The following is a 13,727-nucleotide window of genomic DNA, read 5'->3' as shown; positions in this document are numbered from 1 at the left end:
TCACAGACTAGCAAATAAATACACCCTATCAAAAAATACATCCTGCAACTGCATGTTGTTTCAAGAGTATAAACTTAGCATAACCAAACATATAAAATATGCTCTTCCAAGAATCTTCACAGTGGGAATGAATGCCCGGGGTGGAAGCGAAAAGCCCAGTGGGAGCTGAGAGCAGAGAGCTCTCAGATATGTCAAGAGAACAGTTATCACTTTTATTTTCAAAGGCTGTGGGAAAGCCCAGAACACACCATGAATGCTGTTAGACAACACATGAAAAAATGAGGTCAAAGAAGTTTTCCATCAAATTCCAATACACAAAACCAATCACTCAATGTGTATTCAAATAAGAGGAGACTGCAAAGGGCTAGTGATGGCTCTTACGTAGCTAGTGCATGTTCTCATTGTCACAGTWCCTASAAGATTTCYACTGCAGGAGTCAATGTGTCCTGGATGYGAGGGAGAAAGTCCAGAGAAGGKAAGACTTTCCTTTGGTTGAGGAGGATAGGATTAGAGACCTTCTGGGCAGGCTAGACATCCACAAATCCATGGGCCTRGATGGGATGCACCCACRGGTACTGAGGGAGCTGGCAGATGTTGTTGCCAAGCYRCTCTCCATCACCTTTGAAAGGTCCTGGAGAACTGGAGAGGTGCCTGAGGACTGGAAGAAAGCCAATGTCACTACAGTCTTCAAAAAGGGCAAGAAGGAGGACCCAGRCAACTATAGGCCAGTCAGCCTCACCTCCACCCCTGGTAAGGTGATGGAACAGCTCATTCTGGATGTCATCTCCAGATACATGGAGGAAAAGAAGGTGATCAGGAGTAGCCRKCATGGATTCACCAAGGGGAAATCCTGCTTAACCAACCTGATAGCCTTCTAGGATGGAATGACTGGCTGGGTAGATGAGTGTACCTTGACTTCAGCAAGGCTTTNCACCAAGGGGAAATCCTGCTTAACCAACCTGATAGCCTTCTAGGATGGAATGACTGGCTGGGTAGATGAGTGTACCTTGACTTCAGCAAGGCTTTCGACACTCTCTCCCATAACATCCTCCTAGAGAAGCTCAGGAAGTGTGGGTTAGATGAGTGGACAGTGAGGTGGCTTGAGAACTGGCTGAAAGGCAGAGCTCAGAGGGTCATTATCAGTGGCGTGGAGTCTAGTTGGAGGCCTGTGGCTAGTGGCATCCCCCAGGGCTCAGGACTGGCTCCCATCCTGTTCAACTTCTTCATCAATGACCTGGATGAGGGGAYGGAGTGCCTCCTCAGCAAGTTTGCTGATGATACCAAGCTGGGAGGAGTGGCTGACACACCTGAGGGCTGTGCTGCCATCCAGAGAGACCCGGACAGGCTGGAGAGTTGGGCAGAGAGGAACCTCATGAGCTCCAACAAGGGCAAGTGCAGAGTCCTGCACCTAGGGAAAAATAACCCTAGGCACCAGTACAAGCTGGGGGCTAACGTTGTGGAGAGCAGCTCTGCAGAGAAGGACCTGGGAGTGCTGATGGATGACAGGTTGACCATGAGCCAGCAATGTGCCCTTGTGGCCAAGAAGGCCAATGGTCTCCCAGGCTGCATTAGGAAGAGTGTTGCCAGCAGGTCAAGGGAGGTGATCCTGCCCCTCTACTCAGCCCTGGGGAGGCCTCAATCTCAAGCACTGTGTCCAGTTCTGGGCTCCCCAGTACAAGAGAGACATGGAGCTACTGGAGAGAGTCCAGCGTAGGGCTATGAAGATGATCAGACGGCTGGAGCACCTGCACTATGAGGAACGGCTGCGAGAGCTGGGTCTCAGTGTGGATAAGTATCTGAAAGGAGGATGTCAGGGGGACAGAGACAAACTCTTTTCAGTTGTCCTGTGTCACAGGACAAGAGGCAATGGGCAAAAATTGAAGACAGGAAGTTCCGCCTGACTGTGAGGGAGAATTTCTTCCCTGTGAGAGTGATGGAGCACTGGAGCAGGTTGCCCAGAGAGGTTGTGGAGTCTCCTGCTCTGGAGATCTTCAAGGCCYGCCTGGATGCAACCCTGTCTAACATGCTTTAGGTGGCCCTGCTGAGTGGGGAGGTTGGACTAGATGATCTCCAGAGGTCCCTTCCAACCYTACTGATTCTATGATTCAACCACTATCCCGCCCTCCCCTTTGCCTATAGGCTTGCAAGACTGCAAACAGTGGCAACTATCATGCCTCTACATTTGTGAATTTATGCATGAGTTATCTTTGGGGTAGGAAKTTTGGGGAACACCAGTCAAGGATTCACATTATCCCCCAACTGTTTCCAGAGAGAAGAGTCATTTCAGTAGCAAGCAGAGAGGAGGGAGCTTGGTCAAAGATCACAAAGGAAGACACAACACAAGCTCCARTCCTGAGCTGTTCTTTGCAAGGCAAAATCTACAATGACTGGTACAGTCAGACTGTTTCAAATAATATATTTAACTGGGCTTCCTCAATCCGCTTTTAAACACATGAGTAAACATGTGGGCTGCTTCTCTTCATCTACAGATAAAAGTAACTTAATGGATATASATGCGAAAACTTCAAAGAATTGAGCACAAATTCACTGTTCAAACAGAGACAGAATGGCTAAAAAAGGACTTCCGTCATCACTGAAACAGGCACAAACTCATACTTGTGAAGTTATGGAAAATAAATCCATGTGCCTCAAACTATCCACTCTTTATTCAACTATTCAGAGATATGGCTACACATATTTATTGGTTATGGAGCTGATTATGAAACACAGATGATCGTAAGATCATCTCATAGATCTCAATTAAATTAATATACACAAATTTAGGTGTCTGCCTGTGAGCAGAGGGCCTAAACTCCCATCACAGTCAATAGAGATCTACAAAACTGTTCAACTATCCACACGCTACTGTCCATAGCCATACAGAGTATACATGAGGGTATCCGAGGAAGCCACGTGGAACTTGCATGTATGACACAGAGCCTATAAGAGATCCCTTTTCTAATACAGAAATAGCTAGAGGGCAGGTAGGACACCTGAGGGCATCTTCAACAACATTAAAAATGTCATGGGTAGGAGCTGAACTGGGCCCCAGACAACCATGGAGTAAAGTGGAAGCTCAGGGATCCAGTTCATACATAAACACCTAAACTTAGGTGGTAACTAATCAGAAAGAAAATAACACTATGAATATCCTCTCTTGAAGATGAGGAGAGTTCTACCTACATAAAAGTTTGAAAGACAGACAGCTTTGACACCTAAATAGGAAGTAGGAGGAATSAGCTGATTTGCTGTCTCTAGATCAGTTTCTCATAGAAATAGGTGTGGATTTAAGCTTCTCTAAAATCTGATGGTCTTCATCTAAAGCTATGAGGGCCACTGGAGTCAGTGCAAAGTCTTCAGACCAGTGTCTGGAAACATGTGGGAATTAGGCACCATGAAGCTGCTCTGATGMGGTTCAAAGCACTGATCTTACTCTGAGTATCTTTGGAAATTTGGCTTTACAATACTGCAGAGAGCCTGCTACRTACATGGAGATGGAAGTGTGGAAACCCCTTGCAGAAAATAGGGAAAATGGGAAAATAGCTTTTAGTATAGCTAAAAGCTCATACTCACTATGAGATCCAGAAAGTACATGAGAAGCAGAAAAAAAAAAGCACCTCTCCCAGCAGGAGCCCCACCCCCTCAACACCTCCAGGCTCAGCTTGACAAATTCAAGTACTTCAGAAGGAAGCAGGCCTGCAATTACTACCCTCTGGCTTCTAACTCTCACAGCTTAGCCAACAAAGAAACTCGTACAAGACATCTAATTGTTTAAAGGCATCACATTTAATCAGATTTAGAGGATGCTATGCTTTTCAGCCATCCAGTTCTGAAGAGCTGTAATTGTCAATGGTTCTTAGGTTAGAAGGATCCTGAGAGCTTTCACAGCAAAGCCAGATAATCCGCTACACTAACCTGCATGTGAAATTTAAGGTCACAGAGGCAAATAATCTCCTTGTGGACAGAAATTCCCAGGTTAAAATAAAACTGCACCTAAAAGAAAGGATTTAACGAAAGATTGGTCAAACACCCTCTGAAGTCAGGGTGGGTAATGGACCGAGGCAACGTACCAGAAAAACACAGCTGAAGACAGGAACTCACATGGTTAATGCATTAAGTCTGTAAAAGAGGGATAAGAGTTAGGAAAGTTGGAGCCTTTATACCCAGAACATGCAAGCTACAAAGGATGACGTGGACATACAAAGGTTAATGCTATCTACTTTCATTACTGAATAACAGTCCTAAGGCTCTCTCTTATACTCAGCAGAGAAAAACTTCTTCAGAAGGAGTCTTGAAGCACCAAATGGGGTGTGGAAGATCTGATCTGCCTTGTGGAAGAGCTTCTATTCACACTGACCATAGAAAGTTAGGGAAACTAGTCTCCCAACTCAATCCTCTGACATACATGAAGTTGGATGGTAGGAAAATCCTTTCAAAGTTGGCCTTGGTGGTGCTAAATAGACTACAGAGTACTGGTCATGTCCAGAAATGTCTACAATTAGATCACAGATAGAAGCCTGTTTTGTTCCCCTCTCCAAAAAAATAAATCTGCTGAAAAAAAATGTTGTTAACTGATGTGCTAGAGCTTTTTACTTACTTCAAAACATGATTCTTTTCCAGGAAAGGGAAGGGCTCGCTCTGCTGTACACAGGAGCCCAATCATTTGGAAACATGYGGAAATCTTAAGCCTGAAGTCTCCAAGACACAGTGCTAGATATCCTCAAATAAGCAGTTCAGCCATGAGATAGATGAACTTCAAGATGAGGTGTAGGCACAGGACTCTTGGAAAAGGACAACAGTCCAGAGGTTTCTTTGGATCCTGGAAACAGATTTACTTGTTTCTGTGCTCTGMTCCATATCTCATCACTACCGGCAGCACTCCTCATGGCTAGACATACTTCCACCATTGGGGCAATGATCTAACCATTCTCACACACCCAATGGAACAAGTYAGTGGAGAACACCATATGGCCTTGCATCTGGTCCAGTTATTACTGAGGTATCRCTTCTCTTGAGAAGCCCTCAAGGAAAATGGGGGAGCAAAGGTAACTGGAGATAAACCTAGTTATCTTACCAAGGCTATCTCGTAAGATCAGGCAAGGGTTTTCTACAAATTAACAAGCTTTTGGGACAAAAAGTGGAACAGGCCATGTTGTGTAATTGGTGCTCCAAGGACAGGTGTTCTCCTTGTAGTTTTGAGCAACTGAAAGAAGGGACCTYTCTCACTTTACACAAGGCCCTGGTAAACTCAGTCTGAATTTCTTCAGGGTTAGATAACCCAGGATCAGCAAAAGGCTGAGATGGAGCTCATGCTGCTATATAGTCTGATGGACAGAGACCAGGTGCAGTATCAGCTGGAACAGCAACCGCAGCACGTACCGACAGCACAGTGCCAGCATATTTCCAGCCCGAGAGGAAGAGAGGAACATCCAATACATGCAAACAATAACAATAACAGTAACTATAAAAACAGCAAAGGAGTGCAGGAAGGAAGAGGTAGAGAACACTCCCATTTGTCACAGTGAGAAAGACCTAAGAAATTCTCGAAAATTAATCAAGGTATTTTAGAAAAAAAAAAAAAAGTGGGGGATTAAGCAAAAAGAGCTGCAACAAACAATGTTGTTTATACACTTTGGGAGACATCATGAATGGAACAACTTGGCCTTAAAGAGCAGAAGAGCCTCCTGCTACATCTGCATCGGGCAGCAGACGGCCTGGCAAGGTCAGGAGGAAAGAAGGTAAGTACATACTGACACTGCAATATAACATAGGGATACCCAATACCACTAAAAATGAAAACAGCTCAGGAACCAGAAACTGCCTGGGTACAGGAGAAGAGGTGTCACAAGCCGAAGATACACAACAGGTTCATTTTCCAACATAAAGCCACTACTTATGGTGGTAGCTGAAACTGGGATTCAATTTTGGTGTCAGTATTACAGTTTCTGAAACCAAAGTCTACAGTATTAGAGTTTCTGAAACCAAAGTCTACCTTATGATTTCTAAAGAGGCTAGTAAGACATAATATTTCTTTTGCAGTTTCCAGTTATGCTCAGCTTTCAGGACCCTTTCTCTAGACCTCAGCACCGTCTGTAGCAAATGGTCTGTAAGCATAAAGGAAAGTTAAATCTGTGAAGGCAAATTTCTCCAGATAATTGGAGGTGCACAGAGAAGAGGGGAAGGCTGAAGAATTGCTGGATATTGATATTTGACTAACACAGGCTAATAGATATAAATAGCTTAATCTGGAGACTCATCTCTAGAATAACATAAGCCACACCTAATCTTGTACGACACGTGGCTTTTATAATTGCTTGTAATTACGTATAAATCAAAAATCCTTGSCTCAATGCTCAATCACCATTCCTTTCAGAAGTAACACTTTATACTTGCACAGTATTTTCTATCTGAGGATCACAAAAAGCTCTGTAGACACTCAAAGCCTCTTCACTGGAAAGCTGTGCAAGCTCTAGAGAAGTGACTGCAGACAAATTAAGGCCAGGCTTGTGCAAGTACCAAAACTTTTAGTGCTCTCATCTTGGATTTTCTCAGCATAGAACACAAACGATCTGTATTGCTCCAGCTGCTACCTTTAATGTCATGTGAACTCAGTACCCATTAAATCAGTCTGAARTCCTGGAAGGTTTAGGTCAGGCACCTAGAAATGTAAACTCTCAGGATCAGTGGACACTTGGCCAATGAGATTTCCATAYGGCCTCATGGTAAATGGAAGTCAGGGATGTGATTCAACCACTACATCTCAGGATCTCATTCTATCCAACCTCACTAGCTTTAATAGAGCTCTGCTGCTTTCCACTGCTGAGATCAGTCCTCAGGAGTCCTGACTCTGACAGTTCATCCACCTTCATCCAGCTGATGAAGCATTATCCGTGATTAAATAAAACAGAGCATGTGGAATTCCTGGGCACTTCAGCCTACCACTTCTTGAGCTGGTTATCAGCCTCTCTGTAAATAGCTTTCAGGCACACCTAAGCCCCTACAGCAGGAGACATGTTGGAAGCACTTGCAGAACCCATCCAAGGGGATGTAAATGCCAAAGAAYTAAAAATTACTTTAATATTTTCCCTTCTCAGTAGTAATTCAAAACCCCAGACCCATTCTCCCTCTCCTCCCGACTTGTCAAAGAAACCAGAGCATGACTGACCTGTAAATTTACGCAGCATTTCAGTGCAGGTTTCTGCCACAGTTTCATCATCACACTTCTCCATAATCAAAGCCTCTTCTCCACAGATCCAGCCACTCAGCACATAGCCATACCGCTCTGGTGGGTAGAGCACATCAAAGCTGCAGATCTTCTTGTACCACAGGTCCTCAGGATAGGTCAAGCTCTCACTCTCTGCCTCATCTTCCCAAACAAATTGGATACTGTTGCATTCAGAACTCCAGAAGGGCTCTTCAAACTCCAGGAAAATCTTGTCAGTTGTACTGATTCCTAGTTTCTCAATGGCCATCACCTTCTCCTCGGGCAAGCGAGGATGAAACAGGCTCTCATGGCGTTTCTTTAAGACTCCCAGAGACACAGTCACAATGACGTGGTCAGCTGGGATGAACTCACAGTCCTCACACTCTACGAAGACATTAGAGCCCTTGTCCTCCTCAGGGAGGTCACTGTTGTGGTCAGCCACCCGCTCAATCTCCTTGCTGACCGACTGGTTCCAGTGGATGCACTTGACTGGCTTGCGGAGCTGAATGACAGACTCAGGAATGGAGCGGGCCAAAATTTCCACGATTTTAATGAAACCGCAAGGAATGATGTGATGAGCCCCAGGGATTTCGGTCCATTCCCCAAATTCACTGAGCGAGACCTCATCCATACTGTGGGAGCTGCTCTCACAACTCTCTACCTAAGGAAAAGCAACACAAAAGCAACATTGCCACAAAGCAACTCACTTCGCCACAGCACAGCATCGCAAGGGCACACAGGAGCTGCACAAGCTGGGAGTCAAATACAATCTATCAAATTACATCATTGTTGCTAATAAGATGCATTTTACCACAGGATGCGTGCTTGTGGGGGGGTGGCGGGGAGGGTAATCAATTCTTACTCTTACTTCCTATCAGAGAAATMATTTTTGTTTTGTCACAGTAACAAGCTGCATTGGCTTTGGTTGCACCGGCCACAGCTTTGAAACAATGTCTCTCCTTCTGCATCCTTCTGGGTTACAGTTCTGACCATTTCCTTCCATTTAAAACCCCACAGTAGTGGCCAGGGACTGGCTGCTTGGTACTGCTAGAACAAAAGATGGAGTCGTATTAATCAGATGTTCTTCCCAATGTCAATAAATATTCCCATTCCATGAGGAGCAATGAGTAGATGAGAAATTTTTGACAGCTATTTCTGCTGACTGATGATTTCAACACACTGTCAAATAGTTAGCGACCACCAAGCTAGCAACCTGCAKCATAGGTGAGAGGATCCAACACAGAAGGAACTGAGTTAGATAGAAAAGGGAAATGTCAGAATGTGAGACACTTACATCTGATTCACCTGATGTGATTATCAAAGGTTCAGACTCAGAACCTATTTGTTAATGTTAGCAGAGGTATTAGGCAAAGCTGTAGCTTGCATCAATCCGTGGAACAAAAGCAGGATGTTTTAACTGACTTGTGATAAGTTTCTACTGACAATGGTGATGCATGGGACATAGCGATCTTACAATGTGGGCTTCAAATCATCACAGTCGCATTCATTCCCCAACAGTAATTCTTTAAAARAGTATTTTAGGCAGAGGGAACATTACAGTTCCATGCCTGGCCAAATATCCAGGCCCTTCCAATCTGTAACATCTATTTTGAGAAGCCTGGAAAGCCCAGTGTCCTCTCCCTATGGAACATCCTAGTGCAGGATATGGATCTCTCTGCCAGGGCTAGGATGTCATACAAACAAGTCAAGCTCCTTTTTAGAGAAAGGTCAGAGATGTACTAGACTGGTTCACAGGCAGGAGAAGAGGCTGCTCGTGATCCTGTGCCTGTATCCACACATACGGATGTCCCTTCCTGGGCACTACCCAGTTTCTCCATGAAGGACTGAGAAGGTGCAACTACTGGGCCAGGTCACGAGCAGATAGGCCTTGAAGATCGGTCCTCTGAGTTCGTCTGAGGAGCTAGCACTCTCCAGCTCCCAGAGTCAGTGCTGTTGGCCCACTGGCATACAGACCCAGCACACTGGCTAACCACCAYGGATCACACAGCAGGCTGTTCATCCTGCTGGATCACTGAACACTCCACACTATGAAGGTGACAGACAGTGATGACCTATTGTGTCATTTCAACCATGAAGGAAGACTACAAACCAGTTACTAGGGAGAAAAACAGGCAACTACCAAGACTTGACTTCAGCTGAGACACCAGCTAATCCACTCAGCAGTAGCTCTGATCTGATAGTCTTAAATATCAGAAAGTTTTGTTATTCTCAAGTATTACACATTGGAAGGGATTTGCAAGAGTTACAGAAAAGTCTCTAGCTGYAGCAACCACAGAAGTAACCACCAGAAAAATCAGGTATATGAAATGACTAACATCATCTACACCAAAAATATTACATGGCTAACAGAATGATTTAGTCACTACATGGCAACTGCAGAGATATCCTGCTGTACAAGGTCTTGAGTTAGGACACTGACAGATCAGAGCAGTGGTCAGGACACCTGGGTTCTAATCTCAGTGTTACCACAGACCTCCTGCRAGATTCAAGTAGGTCTTTATCTCTCTTTGTTTCAGATTCCCACCTGTGAATAGTGAATGCTACATACTTACCCACGTCACACAGTGCCGGTTGGCTCCCCTGCCTCATTTCATAAGCCTTTAAGTCATTATAATTGAAATAGGAATGACTGTTACACTTTACTTGTGGAGTGCTTGATGCAGCATTAAGTCCTCGTCCCACAGAGATCTCATTTAGGCCAAGGCATCAAGGAGATAAAAAGAACTAGGGAAGCCRTGAGGAAAAATGATTAGGACATGGGTTTATACAATCTGCCTTTGATTTTATTGCTTTACCTTTAAGATGCTTTCCAGGGATTTCCCCAGGAAAATTACTAGTATCAAATTTACATTTCTTCTGGTCTCTGAGGTACGGACAGAGGCAGAAGGGGGAAAAGATATTTTGGCTGGATCATGGGGTCCCAAGTGTAAGGCACAAGACAACACATTTCTCAAAGAAGCTGACAATAAACTAGCTTCAGTTGGAAAGAAAACTTTACATTGCACCAGAAAATTTAACAAGGCTTAGGAAATATCCTTCTGATTAGAAATCTGGAAACTCAAAGAAAGACAAAATGAGCAAATGTATTATTTCTTGCAGCCCAGTATCTTAGCATCTGCCTCAAAAGAAAAAGTTGTCTATATAAATATTAATTGACCCAGCTGCAAGAGTCCACTGAAAGCAATGCCTCAATGATGGGCAAAGCTTAGCCAGGTCTCTGAGGTTCAAGATGGATCTGCCCTTGGGAAAAAACAAACAAATAACAACGTGCACACACACCTTAAGATACTGCTGGATCATGGCTAGTTTCAGCCTCTTGATGGCCTCCGTGTCATCCGGATCGGCTTTGACACGTTTGCGCACTACGTCCCGTGTAAAGACGCCCACACTATTCTGGCTCTCAGCATTGACTGGTTTACCTCGTTGGAAGAATTCCTGAGTCAAGTTATAGACCTGCCAGAGACAGGACAGAAAGAAAGACAAAGTGATTCACAGAAGAATCCAAACCCCACACAGCATGCTTCTTCCTGCATCTAAAACCAGGTCACCTCCTTTTGCCARCTCTGGAGATCCAGGCTTCTAATGAGCTTCAGCAGTTTATTGTACCCTCTGTTCCAACCCCATATCAAGTTGCACCCACAGTTCTATTGGTCAGAAGAAGACACAGTACTTCCCTCCTCCACGCAAAAAAAAAGGCCACAGATAATCACCCTTGCTCACCTGCAATAGTTTAATTACTATTAAGCTGTTTGTTGAGTATGTCCATTCTCTCAATGGCATAAGACCAGGCCAGACAATCCTGCCATTTTCAGGAGCTAAATCCTGTTATTTGACCAGCTGTTTAGATATKGCAGCTGAATCAGTAAGTCAGCTCCCTGGAGGTTAAGGGCAGACTACAAAGTATCTCCATCTAGAGACCACCACAGGAGCGACAGAAGGGCATCTGAGGATGCTATGAGGGCAGATTTTTAATTTGAGGAGATTCAGATTTCTAGCTTTTCTACAGGGCACGGTTAGGTGTGATTTTTGACTGTGTTGAGCAGTGACATAACCTGGGTCAACCCCGTTCTCCATTCAAAGTCTGCTAGGAGCGAACTCACACACTAAGACTTATGTGCTCCCTAGCCTCTGACATTAAGGCATCAGCTCTTCTTTCCTACAACCTCAGTGTGTCAGGTGCAATTCCTGCTGTAGACTCCATGTTTAAAACCTTCCTCAGGTAGCAGGGCCCAGGAGTTTGACTACTCTAATCTGGAACCAGCCTTTCCACCCTCTCCATTATCCCAACTGTTCAGCAGCAATGCCCAGGAATCCATCAAACTGGGGGAATTCATTTTCTTACTTTTCTGTTGTCCCCCGAGAAATAGGAAGTAACAAGCACAAGCTTAGCAAAGGAATTTTGTATGCACACACATTTTTCTTGTTGAGTACAGAAAAAGTATAGATCCAAACAAAAACTTCAAAATACCACAACCAGGAATCAGCCTGAGAAGGACCCACAGGAAAGATCCCTTTCTTACAAATCATTCCTCTTTGAAGATCTTTCTGATATTTTTTTACTACAGTTTTCCACAGTATAAGCTGCTTAAAAGCAAGAAAACAATCATCAACCCTGGCCATCCGCTTGCGACTGTCTGCGGCAATAAGTACTTCTGTCTGCAAGATTCTCAGAATGGCTTGCAGTTGAATCATGGCCCTTCRTTTCCACAGAAAAATTCTGAGGAACTTTGTAACATCGCACAAAGAAGTTCTTAAAAGGTACCTCAAGAAGGGCAACTCATCCCATTAATAACTTGTTTGCCCAGAATGAGTCACTTTCTCATTTACATCATGCCACAGGAGTGCACAGTGCTTTTATAAGTAAAGTGGCAAGATCCCTGCCTGTTTTTCTTGTCAAAGACGGTTTGATTACAACTCATGTTCCTTTCTGGAGACAGATTATTTGGGTATATCCAGTACTTAGAGTTCACTAGAAAGTAAATGCCTAGTAGGAAGCAGGCAGTACTGTGCCATCCTCTCCAAAGTCTCCTAAAGCTTCCTGTTCTCTCCTCATTTGGCTAACCCACCATGTTTTAGTGTCCAACTGCCATCCATGCTCTCCAGAAGCTTGATACGATTTATATTTTCTCTCAGGGTTTAGGAGTAAGGTGTATTTGAGGAGGCTGAATGGAGGGAAGATGAGGGAAGGGATACAATGAGGGAARATGCATGACAGTGGTAGGAGTAAGAGAGAGCAGGTAAATGAATGGGGGAAGGACAGTAGATGAGAACAAGTAAGGGATGGCAAGGAAATCAAAGAAGAAAATAAGTGAAAGAGGGRGAAAAAAGGAATATATACAAAAGAAGGGAGGAGAAGTAGTCATAAAAAATGAGTGGAACTGCGGAAGACAGAAGAGAATTGCAGGCACTGATAGGACATGTAGCCATTCCAAGATTTCCAGGTAAGAAAGGCTAGGAGCAATGTCCTATGCTGAAGTGAAGACTTCCAGCAAAGGAAAAGAAATGATCTCTTCTCTATCCCCCAATGTCACAAGCTCTTTGGCAGTTTCAACGTCCCACGGTTCTCAGGTCTACCGATTTCCGAAGCCCAAACAAGTACAAGCTGCATAGACCTTGCGTCAGCATAATGCAGCTCAGCTTTCATAAGCCGATTGCACACTATAAGCAGATAACGCATTCACAAGACAAGCAAAGCTGTATTAAAACCCAGTTACCACTTGGCCAAAAGGATAAGTGAGTCATGGGCGTGTTTTTATTAAGCATTGTATTCCTCATTGCCCAACAGAGGAAAGAGCAGAAATGAACAATTCCCTGTGCTGTAAACATCAAGTAAAGCCTGCTGAAAGGTAGTGTCAAGAACCTGCTGAAAGATTCTGTTGATTTTATAATTTACCCTACAAAATGGCCACGAATCAAAACTGAGGGCACCATGCCCATCTGCCCATCAGCAAGGACAACTACACCATATGCAGTCCAGATTCATCTCTTTTTCTCTAATCACAGACAGACCTGACACAGCAGGAAGAAGGGAAAAAGAAAAAAAAAAACAAAAGAAAAGGCAGATTGCATCTGTATTTTCTCCTGGCTTGTACTATAGGTTAATTCACATCCTGAAGCAACAATCCACTCATTTCTCACCCTGAAGCTCCTCTAGGTTGGGGCACAATAAGTGGTCCCAGAAGCAAATCTGCAAGAACCATGAACAGAAGCAAAAGCAGCAGAACCTCTCAAGCGACTATCCTTTTTAGGTAGACAGCCATCCTTAATATTGAGGGTCTACATACAATCCTGAAGGGAAACGTGGCTCAACATCGAAGTCTAAAAAGAGTTAACTGAATGGCTTTAATCCTAAAACGGCTTCACTTCAGCTCAAATAGTCTGTCTCCTTTCCGATCAGCTTTGCAGCAGCTGTCTCCGCAGAGAACACAGCCTCTGCCAGGGATGTCCTTTCTATTACCCTAAGGTTTCCACCTACAAGTTTAATACGTATGTGCTCATCTAC

The 13,727-nt window shown here is 44.2% G+C and overlaps 1 protein-coding gene across 2 annotated transcripts in view; it reads right to left on the bottom strand.

The window, feature by feature from the left end:
• Positions 1 to 13,727, bottom strand: part of SMOX (spermine oxidase) — a 56,855-nt gene that overhangs the window by 3,414 nt on the left and 39,714 nt on the right. For both annotated transcript variants that reach the window (XM_085314670.1, XM_085314671.1), the window contains exons 4-5: positions 10,505 to 10,678; positions 7,166 to 7,865 (exon numbers count right to left, since the gene is read on the bottom strand). In XM_085314670.1, the coding sequence (XP_085170796.1) occupies positions 7,166 to 7,865; positions 10,505 to 10,678 (874 nt within the window). The remainder of the gene's footprint in view (positions 1 to 7,165; positions 7,866 to 10,504; positions 10,679 to 13,727) is intronic.

This window comes from Rhea americana, unplaced genomic scaffold (assembly GCF_003343005.1).
Source record: "Rhea americana isolate MKP2758 unplaced genomic scaffold, rheAme1 scaffold_41, whole genome shotgun sequence".
Lineage (NCBI taxonomy): Eukaryota > Metazoa > Chordata > Aves > Rheiformes > Rheidae > Rhea > Rhea americana.
This window is presented reverse-complemented; position numbering and strand designations above follow the sequence as displayed.